The sequence below is a fragment of the Salpingoeca rosetta genome, assembly GCF_000188695.1.
Source record: "Salpingoeca rosetta unplaced genomic scaffold supercont1.18, whole genome shotgun sequence".
Lineage (NCBI taxonomy): Eukaryota > Choanoflagellata > Craspedida > Salpingoecidae > Salpingoeca > Salpingoeca rosetta.
The window spans coordinates 800399-812898 of NW_004754916.1; the positions used below are offsets into that span (position 1 = coordinate 800399).

The 12500-nt window shown below is 56.0% G+C and overlaps 3 protein-coding genes across 3 annotated transcripts in view; 2 read left to right on the forward strand and 1 right to left on the reverse strand.

The window, feature by feature from the left end:
* PTSG_06582 (uncharacterized protein) overlaps positions 1-1272 on the forward strand; it is a 5519-nt gene extending 4247 nt beyond the window's left edge. The window contains exons 15-17 of the mRNA XM_004991911.1: positions 81-158; positions 368-559; positions 787-1272. Coding sequence (XP_004991968.1) covers positions 81-158; positions 368-559; positions 787-1167 — 651 coding nt within the window. The 3' untranslated portion in view covers positions 1168-1272. The remainder of the gene's footprint in view (positions 1-80; positions 159-367; positions 560-786) is intronic.
* A 67-nt stretch (positions 1273-1339) lies between these two features.
* PTSG_06583 (carboxypeptidase H) lies at positions 1340-11381 on the forward strand. Its single transcript, XM_004991912.1, has 21 exons — positions 1340-1974; positions 2278-2351; positions 2552-2672; positions 2818-3039; positions 3370-4467; positions 4730-6045; positions 6273-6355; positions 6566-6603; positions 6795-6869; positions 7062-7185; positions 7340-7391; positions 7570-7678; positions 7907-8007; positions 8279-8372; positions 8617-8691; positions 8903-9034; positions 9295-9388; positions 9720-9828; positions 10106-10304; positions 10565-10663; positions 10931-11381. Exons 1-21 carry the CDS (start codon positions 1357-1359, stop codon positions 11015-11017), a joined length of 4920 nt encoding a protein of 1639 aa, XP_004991969.1. The 5' UTR covers positions 1340-1356; the 3' UTR covers positions 11018-11381.
* A 119-nt stretch (positions 11382-11500) lies between these two features.
* The window catches only part of PTSG_06584 (uncharacterized protein), a gene marked incomplete at its 3' end in the record, with an annotated part of 8380 nt that continues 7380 nt past the window's right edge, over positions 11501-12500 (reverse strand). The window contains exons 21-24 of the mRNA XM_004991913.1: positions 12352-12414; positions 12183-12220; positions 11793-11922; positions 11501-11616 (exon numbers count right to left, since the gene is read on the reverse strand). Coding sequence (XP_004991970.1) covers positions 11501-11616; positions 11793-11922; positions 12183-12220; positions 12352-12414 — 347 coding nt within the window. The remainder of the gene's footprint in view (positions 11617-11792; positions 11923-12182; positions 12221-12351; positions 12415-12500) is intronic.

A 12500-nucleotide genomic window follows, 5' to 3' on the forward strand; every position in this document is an offset into this window, starting at 1 on the left:
CCTGCCACGACGTACCATCTCCACCTCCACCACTCCCACCTCCACGTCCATCTCACCTCCACGTCCACCTCACCCCTCAGGTGTATCTGTCGCGGACTGCGATGGGCGCTGGCCGGCGCGTCGTCAACCCGGTCCCCATCAGCGCTCCAAACCCAAAGGTGCATCTCGCTTGTGTGGATACACCCCTCGTGTTCATGGAAGGCTGGCATTTGTTGGTGCTCAACGTGATCATTGGTTGATTTTTCATTGTGACACGCTTCCATTAACCACACACACACACACACACACACACACACACACACACACACACACACACACACACACACACACACACACACACACACACACGTCACCGCTGCCACCCCAGTGCTATGTGTGCGGAGAGCGGGCGCAGGTGACGGTGCGGCTGGATCCCTCGCGCGTGACTGTGGAGACGCTCGCCGAGCAGCTGCTGAAGAAAGACTTGTCGCTCGTTGCGCCCGTGGTGGTCCTGGCGTCCGGTGCCGAGATGATCGCCGCGCCAGAGGACGAGGAGGAGGAACACATCCTCAAGACAAAGGTGCCTGTATGCACAACTGCTCACGGTGCTGCTGCTACTACTGCTGCTGTTATTATTCTTGTTGCTACCGTTGTTGCTGCTGCGTCTTGCAACGCTCCGACCCACGCCCAAACGTCTCCTCACACCCACTCCACCTGCAAACACACACACACACACAAACACACGCACACAAACACACACGCATACACACACACACACACGCACGCACGCGCGCTCTCCCTACACAGGTGTATCCGCGGACGTTGGCGTCGTTTGGTATCCGTGACGGCACGGCGTGCTCGGTGATGGACGATATGCAGGCCAACTTCAAGTTGTCGCTCGTGTTCCGGCAGGCCGACGAGCACGACCCAGACACCCCATACGAGATTGTCGCAGACACAAGCACCGCTGCCAACAACGACGGCAATGGTGTTGGTGATGGTGATGAGGGCGATGAGGCGGAGCGTGGTGCCTCGAGTGCTGCAGCTGAGAAGAGAAAGCACTCGCCAAGCCCGCCACCGCCTACGACAACCACGACCACGACAACGCAAGACGTCGGTGACGGCACGACAACCACCACCAGCGACGCTCTCGCTGACAAGACTCCCGCCAAGAAGAGCAAGGCGTGATGCCTGTACCCTGTGCATGTCTGTGTGTCTGTGTCTGTGTGTGTGCGTCTGTGTGTGTCTGTGTGTGTGTGTGTGTGGTACAACAATAAAGGTCCCAAATCCAAACCCAAACAAACAAACAAAAAACACACCTGTGGCCATAATCTTGCATCAGATCATTTGACGCGGAACGAAAAAAAAAGTAAACTGATGACGACAACAGCCAAGAAGATGGCGAGCGCTGCTCCGATGCTTCGTCGTGGTGCGCTGCTGCTGCTGGCGGTAGCTGCGGTTGTCGTGGCGTGTGCGCTGCTGGACGGCGTGCACGGCGCCGAAAGCGCCCCTGCAATTGACACATCCAAGTACCAGACCAATGCTGAGCTGAAGGCGTTGCTGCAAGACCTCACCTCCGAGTACCCGCATCTTGCCACGCTGGACACCATTGGCCAGTCCATCGAGGGCGAAGACTTGTGGTTCATGAGAATCAAGTCGGATGCTCTGTCGGAGGACGATGCCAAACTACGACCCATGATGAAGTGGATCGGCAACATGCACGGCAATGAAGCCGTTGGGCGCCAAGTCCTCATCTACTTCATCCAGTACCTTCTGTTCAACTATGGCTCGGACAGGAGAGTGACGCAGCTGGTGGATGCGACCGACATCTACATCATGCCGTCCATGAACCCAGATGGCTTTGCCAAGGGCCTGAGCAACATGCAGTGCTTGGGCGTGTACGGTCGCTCCAATCACAACGGTGTCGACCTCAACCGCAACTTCCCCGACCAATACCTTCCAAAGCCCCGAAACGAGATTCAGCCAGAGACCAAGGTCAGGCGTTGTGTGTTGTGGGTGGGTGGGTGGGAGACTGTGTGTGTGTGTGTGTGTGTGTGTGTGTGTGTGTGTGTGTGTGTGTGTGTGTGTGTGTGTGTGTGTGTGTGTGTGTTGTGGGTGGGAGACTGTGTGTGTGTTGTGGGTTGTGTTTGTTGTGTGTGTAGGGGTATTCAGTAGACACAAATCTTTGCTGCTTCGACAGCTCTTCAAGCTCTTCATGCACCGTGCTTGCATGCACATGTCCCTCTTGGTCATCTCCACCTCTCAAACTCACGTTCCAACGCACCCGCACTCTCGCAGCTGCTGATGAACTGGATCAAGTCCAACCCCTTTGTGCTCTCTGCCAACCTGCACGGCGGCTCCCTCGTTGCAAGGTCTGGTCCAATGCGGTGATTTCACCCTCATGTGCACAACCACGATCTGAGATACACACTCTCACACGCTTGCACTCTGACAAACGACAGCAACAGCAACAACACATACACACTCGCTTACTCACACACACACACACGCACGCACACACACGCACGCGCACACACTTTCCCTCCCCTCTTCCCCCTCATCACCACCACAGCTACCCGTTTGACTCGAGCGAGACGGGCCACAGCGTGTACAGCCGAGCACCCGACGATGACATCTTCAAACACCTCGCGCGCACATACGCAGACAACCACAGAACCATGCACACCTTCAAGGTCCGTATATATGTGTGTGTGTGTGAGAGAGAGAGAGAGTGTGTGTGTGTGTGTGTGTGTGTGTGGTCCTTGAGAAGCCTGTGTTCGCCCATGTACCTCATGAACACACACACACACACACATACAAACACACACACACACACAGAACAAGCCGTGCGGCGTCGGGGACGAGAGCGGGTTTGACCACGGCATCACCAACGGTGCCGACTGGTACAGCCTGACTGGAGGAATGCAGGACTTCAACTACCTGCACTCAAACTGCTTTGAGATCACGGTGGAGCTCTCCTGCTGCAAGTTCCCCTCGCCCAACAAACTCCCGGGCGAGTGGGAAAACAACCGGCCTGCACTGCTGGCATACACCGAGCAGGTGAGTTGAAGTGAGACCTGTTCGCCTGTGCCAGCTTGCATGTCGCTGTGACGGGGGTTTCCAATCGATTCTGCTGCTGCTGCTGCTGCTGCCGCCGCAACTACCACTGCTGTTGTATTCCAACACCCCTTTTGTGTGTGCTGCTCCCTCTTGATTCTGTTCCGCCCTCCCCCCCCCCCCCTCCACGTCTCCAAACCCAACAACAACAACAACAACAACAACAACAACAACAACAACAACAACAACAACAACAACAACAACAACAATAACCATGCCCACGCCCGCCCAACCCCCTCACGGTCTCGGCATCCAACCACCCATCCCCTCCAGGTGCACATGGGCATCAAGGGCGCTGTCACAGACGCAGCGACAGGCCTGCCCATTGCTGGCGCGTCGGTCACAGTTGTTGACCGCGAGAACACGGTTGTCACGACAGCAGATGGCGTGTACTGGCGCCTCCTCCTCCCGGGCTCATATGTGGTGGTGGTCACCGCAAACGGGTACCGCGGCCAGCGCGTGCAGGTGTCTGTGCCGCCAAATGCAAACAACAAGCCGCCGCAGGCACAGCTTGTCAATGTGCAGCTTCACCCCGAAGGTGACGACGACGACACCAGCGGTGGCACTGACGACGATGGTGGTGATGATGACGATGCGGGGGTGATTGACCTGTCGACGGAAACCATCAATGCGCAGCTGCGCGATCTCGTGGACATTTCCCCGCACAACGTGCGTGTGTTTGAACTTCCCGGCGCAACGGTGCAGGGCACGGCCATCAAAGGCGTTGCGATTGGCAACAACATCAACAGCGACGAGGCGATGACACAGCGCCCAAAGGTCGGCCTGTTTGCTGGCGTGCACGCAAACGAGGCGGGCGGCACGCACATGCTGCTGCAGTTTGCGCAGAAGCTGCTGACAACGACGCAGGACACAGCTGTGTCTGCGCTGCTGCAGAGCGTGGTGGTGGAGATTGTGCCGCGGGTCAACCACGACGCCTTTGGTAACGCGGGGTACGGCGACTGCTTTGGCGATGATGGCGCTCTCAACGCGAACGGTGTTGATCTCCTCTACGACATCTCTGCAGCGTGGGCGAACAAGGCCAGCCACGGTGCTGGCGATGGTGACGACGATGCTGGTGATAATGGTGGCGTTGATGGCATGCAGCCCGAGACGCTGGCGCTGCTGCGGTGGGTGGAGCAAGAGCGTTTTGCGCTCACGGCGTACTTTGGCGCGGGGCAGTACGGCGTGACGTGGCCCTTCACGGGCCCTCCGCGTGACAACGGCGACCGGAACCCGGCGCCGGAGGAGGCGCTCTTGCGCAATATTGCGGACAAGTTTGCGGCGGAGTTTGCGTCCTTTTCTCCGACGCTCGTGCCCATGGCACGTGGGTTCACGTGCGCCCAAACAGATCCAAAGGACAGGTTTACTGAGGTTCGTTTGCACATTGCGTGCACGTCGGGCGTGTGGTGGTGGTGATGGCGGTGCAGTGTGATGGTAGCGGTGTGGGTGGATTCTGGCTGCAAGCAACGTGTTGTGCTTTTCCATAGATCTTGCTCCTCCACTGCCAGCCCCCTTGACACACACGCTCACAGACTCTCTCACTTCGAGCGCACACTCACACACTCACTCTCTCACTACAACCGCACTCTCACACATACACACATGATTCACTGACACTCGCACACCCGCACAGGACGACGAGCGCCCCGTGATCAGCGGCGGGAGCATGAACGGTTACGAGCTGTACTCGTCCACACACGAGGTCGACCCCTCCATCAACTTCTTTGGCGACGCCGTGTACACGCGACTCGGCACGCTCCACTTTGACGTGTACCTCGGGTGCTGTCTGTACCCGACCGCAGGTGAGATGGAGGACATTGCGGACGCGGGCTTCAATCCCACGCGCGATCTCGCCCTCGCTGCCCGCACAGCGCTCATGGGCCGCGTTGTTGTCAAGTCTGTCATTGTCGGTGGACCCACGGTTCCCATCGCAGATGCGACGGTGACGCTGATGCCGGCCGATGGCAGCAACACGCGTCCAACGGCGACAACAGCTGCTGACGGGCGCTTCGTGCGCCTGCTCGCCCCCGGCGCCTACACCGTGCGTGTGTCTGCCAGTGGATATGAGCCACAGTCGCAACTGCTCGACATCACGGCTTCCTCAAGCGCCAGCTACACCTTTGAGCTTTCCCCGGCCGTCAACCCAGTACCCGTGTCCACCTCCTCATCATCACCATCATCGTCGTCGTCGTCGTCGTCGTCGTCATCGTCGTCGTCGTCATCCACTCCAACAGGCAGCAGCGCTCCCCCCTCCACCACCACAACAGACGCATCCACCTCGGAGCTGGTGGTGCCGGCAACGCGGCCCCAGACACCGTCCGGGTTTTCGCTCGTGTTTGAAGGGCGCGCGCCGTTCAACAGTGGACCCGCGCTCCGCTTCACGTCCGCATTTGAGTCACCGGCGCGTATTGGCGACATCGCCGTTGTGGACGACGTGGACGCGTGCGCAGAGGAGTGCATTGCGCAATCGCTCTGCCGCGGGTTTGTTGCGTACATGCAGTCTGGACAGATGCACTGCGCCGTGCTGTCGGACCTTGGGAGCGAGGGCGGTGTGTCGACGTCGCTGTTTGCGCTCTCGTATCGCCGTCTTGCCGACGGTGAAACAACACCAGTGTCGTCGCACACACACACGAGCACAGCGGCAACAGCAGGAGGAGGCGGCGCAACAACAACAACGACGACAACAACAAGGACAACGACGACACCGACAACAGAAAAGGAATCGACTCGCCCGCCGCCGCAGAGCTTCGACACGTCCGTGCACCCCGTCTCCACGACGACGACGACAACAGTGCCGGTGACGGCGCCACCGCCGCACTCCACAACAACAACGCGGAAGCAGCACGTGACACCGGGCGCAGACGCAACGACAACGACGGTGGACAGCATCAGCAACGAGGAGCTACCCAGCTTGGACGACCTCAACTGCCCCCTCACCCTCGACTTTGAGTGCGTTGCGGAAGAGAAGAGAAGAGAAGAGAAGGGGAGAGAAGAGAAGAGAAGAGAAGGGGAGAGAAGAGAAGAGGGGAAGGGGTAGCTTTCTTTCTTTGTGTGTGTATTTTGTTTGTCTGTGTGTGTGTGTGTTGTTTTGTTTCTCTGTATTTGGTTGGTTGGTTGGTTGGTCCATTGCCCATCACACACCCAAATTTGCTCATCGCTATTCTTCTCTTCCGCAGCCACCACGACGAGCAGCAAGTCCGCGAGTTCTTTGCATCTGCTGTCTCCCATTTCCCGCACCTCGCTGCAGCCTCAACCATCGGTCAGTATCACGGACAGAGCGTGTGTGTGTGTGCGTGTGTCTGTGTGTGTGCGTGTGTCTGTGTGTATGTGCGTCGCTTGTCCAACTGCATTTCTCTGAGCCGTGTGCCTGTGCTGCCCACCTGCTTGCTTCTTTCTTTGACGCTTGTGCTTCTCCCTCCTCCACCTTGCGTGGTTTTTGATGTGGTCACGGCTCTGTTTTCCACTTCAGGCAAATCGGAGGAGCGACGTGACGTGTGGGCGCTGCAGGTTGGTGATCACATGCACACCCGCAATCATGGTTCCACCATGATGCCTCGTAACTCGGTCAACGCCTGCTATTTGCCATTCTATGTTTCAACAGGCTTTACCACTTGCACTCGCATTCCCACTCACTCACTCACTCACGCATTGACGGCTGCCTTAACATGTGCGCCATTCTCACTGGCGTGTCCATGCAGATCACGGACAATCCCTCCGAGATTGAAGCAGGCGAGCCGTTTATGTACTACGTGGGCAACATTCACGGGAACGAGGTACCGTGACATTGTCTGTGGCTTGTGATGCCGTGTCAACCGTGAGGCTTGTGGCGATGGCACGTGTGCATGCATACACTCTCACACACATACATGTACTTTGAATTACCAAATCACTCAATCAATCAATCAATCAATCACGCACACATTTACACACTCCGCCCACCGAACTCACGCACACCCACGTCGCAGGTGGTTGGGCGGGAGTCACTGCTGCATTTCGTGCGGTTGCTGCTGTGCGGATATGAGAGCAGCAATCGCATTGCTCGCCTCGTCGACAACACCCACCTCTACGTTGTCCCGTCCATCAACCCAGGTAACATGCGCGCTGGTGTGTGTGTGTGTGTGTGTGTGTGTGTGTGTGTCTGTTCGTCTGTGCTCTGCTCTTTGTCTGATTATTTCAACTACCTCTTCACCTACTCCTGTGCGTATGTTTCCCGCATATTCTATTCCCTTGCGCTTGTGTGCAGATGGATATGCCCGCGCCGCTGCAAATCCCTCCCGCAGCCACTGCACGCAATCGTGAGTGGCGAACACATCCCTGGCACATACTGCCCTGCTAGTTCAGCCCATTAGCTTTCCAATGGTTGTGTTTCTCACACTCGCTCGCACTCTCATTCGCTCACTCAATCAATCAATGGCTCATTTGCTCACTTGTCCTGCTGGTTCACCAACGTGCTGCCCGCCCCTCTAACTTCAGCTTTGACGGCGGTGTTGAGGGGCGCAACAACGCCAACGACTTTGATCTGAACCGAAACTTTCCGGACCAGTACAAAGGCCAGATCACGCCCCTGCAACAGGAAACAAAGGTGCATCACCTGTTGTGATGTGTGTGTGTGTTGTGTGCGTGTGTGTGTGTGTGTGCATGTGTGTGCGTGTGTGTGTGCGTGCGTGTGTGTAATTTTCAGAGACAAGCAACCGCCGTAGTTATGTTCTGCGACCATGCCACACATCCTCTCATCCCAACGTGTGCACACGCATGCGACCCCCCCCCCGGCAAAACAATTGCTCACTATGATGTGCTTGTTTTGCTGCAGGTGATGATGTCGTTTGTGCAGCACCGGCCCTTCGCCCTCTCCGCCAGCCTGCACGGCGGCTCCCTCGTCGCCAGCTACCCCTTTGACGGAACGCCAAAGAAGTGCGGCAAAGTCACTTGCTTGTGTGTGTGTGTGTGTGTGTGTGTGTGTGTGTGTGTGTGTGTGTGTGTGTGTGTGTGGGTGTGTGTGTGTGTGTGTGTGTGGGTGTGGGTGTGGGTGTGGGTGAGTGTGTGTGTGTGTGTATGTGTGTGTGTGTGTGAGTGTGTGTGTGTGTGAGTGAGTGACACCACCACAAGTTATTGCTGGTCCATTGACTCCCTCTCCCTGTCTCACCTCACATCGCCACCACCACTGCCACGTTGATGCCATCAGCCATTACGGGGTGTCGCGGTCCCCGGATGACGCGACGTTCAAGCGGTTGGCCAAGGTCTACTCCACCAACCACCGCAAGATGAGCACCACGCCAGTGAGTAGCAGAAATTGGATGTGTTTGCGCACATGTCTCTGTGTGTCTCCGTGTGTGCGTATATGTGCGTTCTGTCTGTCTGTCTATATATCTATCTGTCTGTCTGCCCGTCTGTCTGTCTGTCTGTCTGTCTGTCTATCTGTCTGTCTGCCAGTGTGTGTGTCCGTGTCTGTGTGCAACTTTACAGCTGTGTCGCTAGCTTTGTCCTGACTGACTCGCGTACTCCTTTCCCTGTTGTCTGCAGTGCCGGCCTACGGACTATTTCAAGGACGGTATCACCAACGGCGCTGATTGGTACCCGCTGTACGGCGGATTGCAGGTGCGGGGGGCTGCTGTGCACACATGATGGCGCACATGCACATGCTGTCACCATAGCACACCTGGCGTGTGTGCTTGCGTATGCATGAGTTGTTCACTGTCTGGGACATACACGCACACAACACACAACTAAACACAGCACACACTGTGCTCACCTCATTCATCCAACACACCACCGATGTAACCAACTCGTGTCCTTGCAACGGCTGCAGGACTGGACGTATCTGCACTCGAACAACATGGAGGTGACGATGGAGCTGTCGTGCTGTAAATTCCCGCAGGCAAACGACCTCAAGCCGTTCTGGCTCGACAACAAGATGGCCCTCTTCGCATACGCTGAACACGTGCGTGGTGGACTGAGGTGGCTTGTAATTTGGCTTTGTGTGGTGAATGTGTGTGGGGGGGTGAGAGTGTGCATGTGTGTGTGTGTGTGTGGGGGGGGGTGAGAGTGTGTGTGTGAGTGAGTGTGTGTTGATCGCACGTACGACTATGAATGCTTTCATGTCGCTTCAGTCTGACACCAGATCTATGCCTTGTGTATTCCTCGCTTTTACACCGTTGCCACCACCGCCGTCTTGCTGCTGCCTTCCGTGTCCATCCCCAGGTGCACACGGGCGTGAAAGGTTTCGTGCGTGACGCGAAATCGAGCGACCCGCTGCCAAATGTACTGATCACCGTCAGGGGAAACTCAAAGACAGGTGCGTGGCGGGCGTGGATGGGGCACGGGAGCCGGTGACGTGCTGCATGAGTGTTTTGTGCATGTGTGTGCATATGCATGTGTGTCTGTGTGTGTGTGTGTGTGTGCATGTGTGTGTGTGTGTGTGTACATGTGTGTGTGTACATGTGTGTGTGTGTGTGTGTATACATGTGTGTATACATGTGTGTATGTGTCTGTGTCTTTGATCGTATGCCATGCATGTGGGTCCCCGTTGCTCTCAATCAAGTCCTTACACACGAATGCATACAAACGCACACAACACCCGTACAATCGTGCCACTTGCACATCACACCAACCAATGCGCCCTGCAGTTGTGTCCTCGTACCATGGTGCGTACTGGCGACTGCTGTCCCCGGGCACGTACAGCATCACCGCCTCTGCCCCCGGATATCAACACCAGACCAAAGCCGTGACTGTCAAGTGAGTCGCCTGCTCAACGTCACGTGTGTTTCTGTCAGGGTTGCTAGAGAGCTGACATGCGTTTGAGCCGTCACTGTTTCGTATGTCTGCTTGTCTGTGTGTATGCTTGTCTGTGTGTATGCTTGTCTCCTTGTCTGCTTGTATGCTTGTCTGCTTGTTTGCTTGTCTGCCTTTGGGTATGTGTTCGTTCACACATTCGCAAACTACTTGCCACTAACACACACGCCAATCCCAATCCCCCTCCCTTCGCCTGCTGTGTCCGTGGTGTCGCAATCAGCTCCTTTGCTGCGTTCTCTGCCGTGATTCTGGACTTTCAACTCGATCGCGCGTCCGATTACGACGCGTTCAAGCACCACTACGTGCGTGTGCACAACTACGATGACATTCAAGCGGCGGAGTGGTCCGACGCCGCCGCTGCAGAGGACACCGGTTACAACCTGTCAAACAACGTCAAAGTTGGCATTGCCGTCACCTTTGTACGTTCAACATGCAAGGCGGTGGTGTGTGTGTCTGTGTGTGTGTGTGTGTGTGTGCGTGTGTGTGTGGGGGGGGGGGTGCGTGTGTGTGTGTGTGTGTGTGTGTGTGTGTGTGTGTGTGTGTGTGTGTGTGCTTGCGTGTGTCGCATCTGTGAATAGTTTCACGTGTCTTGTGTGTGCGATGCTCTGTCCTTGATGGGACTCGTGCTGAACAAACCTCAATGCTTGCCTGCGCTGCCCCCTCCTCTCCAACATGACAGGCCCTTGTGTTTGGGCTGCTGCTGTTTGTTGCTGCGCGACGGCTGAAGCGACGCTGGCACTCGTACTCTGCCGTGAAGAACGCAGCTCCAGCAACAAAGGTGTGTTTGGGTGTGGGTGTGGGTGTGGGTGTGGGTGGGTGTGGGTGTGGGTGTGTGTGTGGGTGTGGGTGCATGAGTGTATGTGTATCCATTCATGTTTGTGCATGTCAGTGCGTGCGCGTGCATGTCAGTGCGTGCGCGTGCATGCACCTATACGCCTGTCGTTAACACAACCCATGTCAAGCATTTCAACAAACAAGCTCACAACGCAACCCCCAACCCAACCAACCCACCACTGCCACCACTGCCACTTGTTGCGGTGCACAGGTCCGCTTCAGCCGCTTGACGGCGGAGGACAACACGTTTCTGATCAGCGATTCAGATGACAGCGAAGACGATGCTTTTGTCGTTTAGATCCATTCGATGCCATGCGACAAGATGCCATCGCGCTGCTGTCGTGTGATGTATTGTGATGTGTTGTGATGTGTTGACATGCCAACAAGGCACCTCCCTTTCCCCTGCCCAACCTGTTCCCCACCCCCTTCTTTGCTTTTGAGAGCTGACATGAATGTAGCTTACTTCCTGGCATGTTTCGTGCCATTCGTGCCGTGTACAAAACGTTAGGCGCTTGTGTTTCTTTTTGTTCTGTTGTCACAAAGCGCGTGTTTCAATGCATGAAGCTTCGTATCCAGCGCAGCGTTTACATGCAGGCAGCGAACATGGCAAGCAAGGCGTAACAAGAAGGGAAGGTACGCGATAAAAGAAATGAGCACCAGCAAGATGGGCACCAGCAAGATGAACAAGAACAACGGCGTGCACAAAACGGTTGCCATACCATGTGGGCGTGAAGCATGGGCACACGTTGACGTCAACAGCAGGAAGCAGCGCAGATGGCTGCTACGGTTGTGCTTCTTGGATGTAGGCGGTGCCTGAAGCGTGCACTGGCGTCCCAATCTGAAGCGGCATGCTCGACTGGTTGGCGAAACGAATCCGCAGGGGCGCAACCTCCGCACCTGTGAAGGTATTCCGGAAACCCAAACACCAAGCAAGCAGCTCATGATTTGAGAGATGAAGGCACAATGTCGACAAATTTGTTTGGGGGGGGGAGGATCACAACACACACCAGCATCCACATCACATACACATACGCACATACACACACATGAGTGCGTGGCCATGAGTGACGTACGCTTGGGCGTGGTGTCGAGGAGTGTCCAAGCGGATGCAGAGTGCACAGAGAGGGAGAGCACGTGTCCGAGATACGAGAATCCGTCAATGTCAATGGACGTCGAATTTGGTGGTGGACGAGGGTTGTTGATCTGCAAGCACAAGCACGGCACGTGTGTGCGAGTGTAAATGTGTGTGTGTATGTGTGTGTGTGAGTATGTGTATGTATATGTGCGTGAGTGAGTGTTTGTGTATGTCTATGTGTGTATGTCTATGTGTGTGTGTATGTATGTATGTGTGTGTGTGTGTGTGTCGAGTGATTTCGCGAATGCAAGAGAACAGGGTTGTCGTGTCCACAGTGTCGGACGCCTGCTCTCCCGCCTCCGATGCAATGTGGTGACGTCGGACTCACCAGCAGGCCGTTGTCCGTGATGCGAAGACCGCCATATCCTTGAATGAGAGGAGCAATCAGCAAACAAACGTGGATTGTCATCACCATGTGATATGGTTGTGTACAGCCGCATGCATGTGATGTGTGTGATGTGTGTGCATGTCCCTGCTTGCTATTTGCGCGTACTGACCTGCCCACACGCATTGCATGAAGCCGCCAGCGCCTGTGATGAAATTCTGCGCACCGCCACCTCCTGTTTCACGTGAAATCATGAGGTGTGCGTGAAGAGGAGCACACATTGCGCGAGCACATGTAACGATGCAGCCACGTGTGTGCGTG

Excerpts from the sequence above, each read along its gene's own strand:
- PTSG_06583 (XM_004991912.1), top strand. The coding sequence starts at position 1,357 with ATGACGACAACAGCCAAGAAGATGGCGAGCGCTGCTCCGATGCTTCGT. Across the intron at positions 6,870-7,061 it reads GCAACATTCACGGGAACGAG|GTGGTTGGGCGGGAGTCACT; the intron begins GTACCGTGACAT and ends CCCACGTCGCAG. Across the intron at positions 8,008-8,278 it reads TTTGACGGAACGCCAAAGAA|CCATTACGGGGTGTCGCGGT; the intron begins GTGCGGCAAAGT and ends TGATGCCATCAG.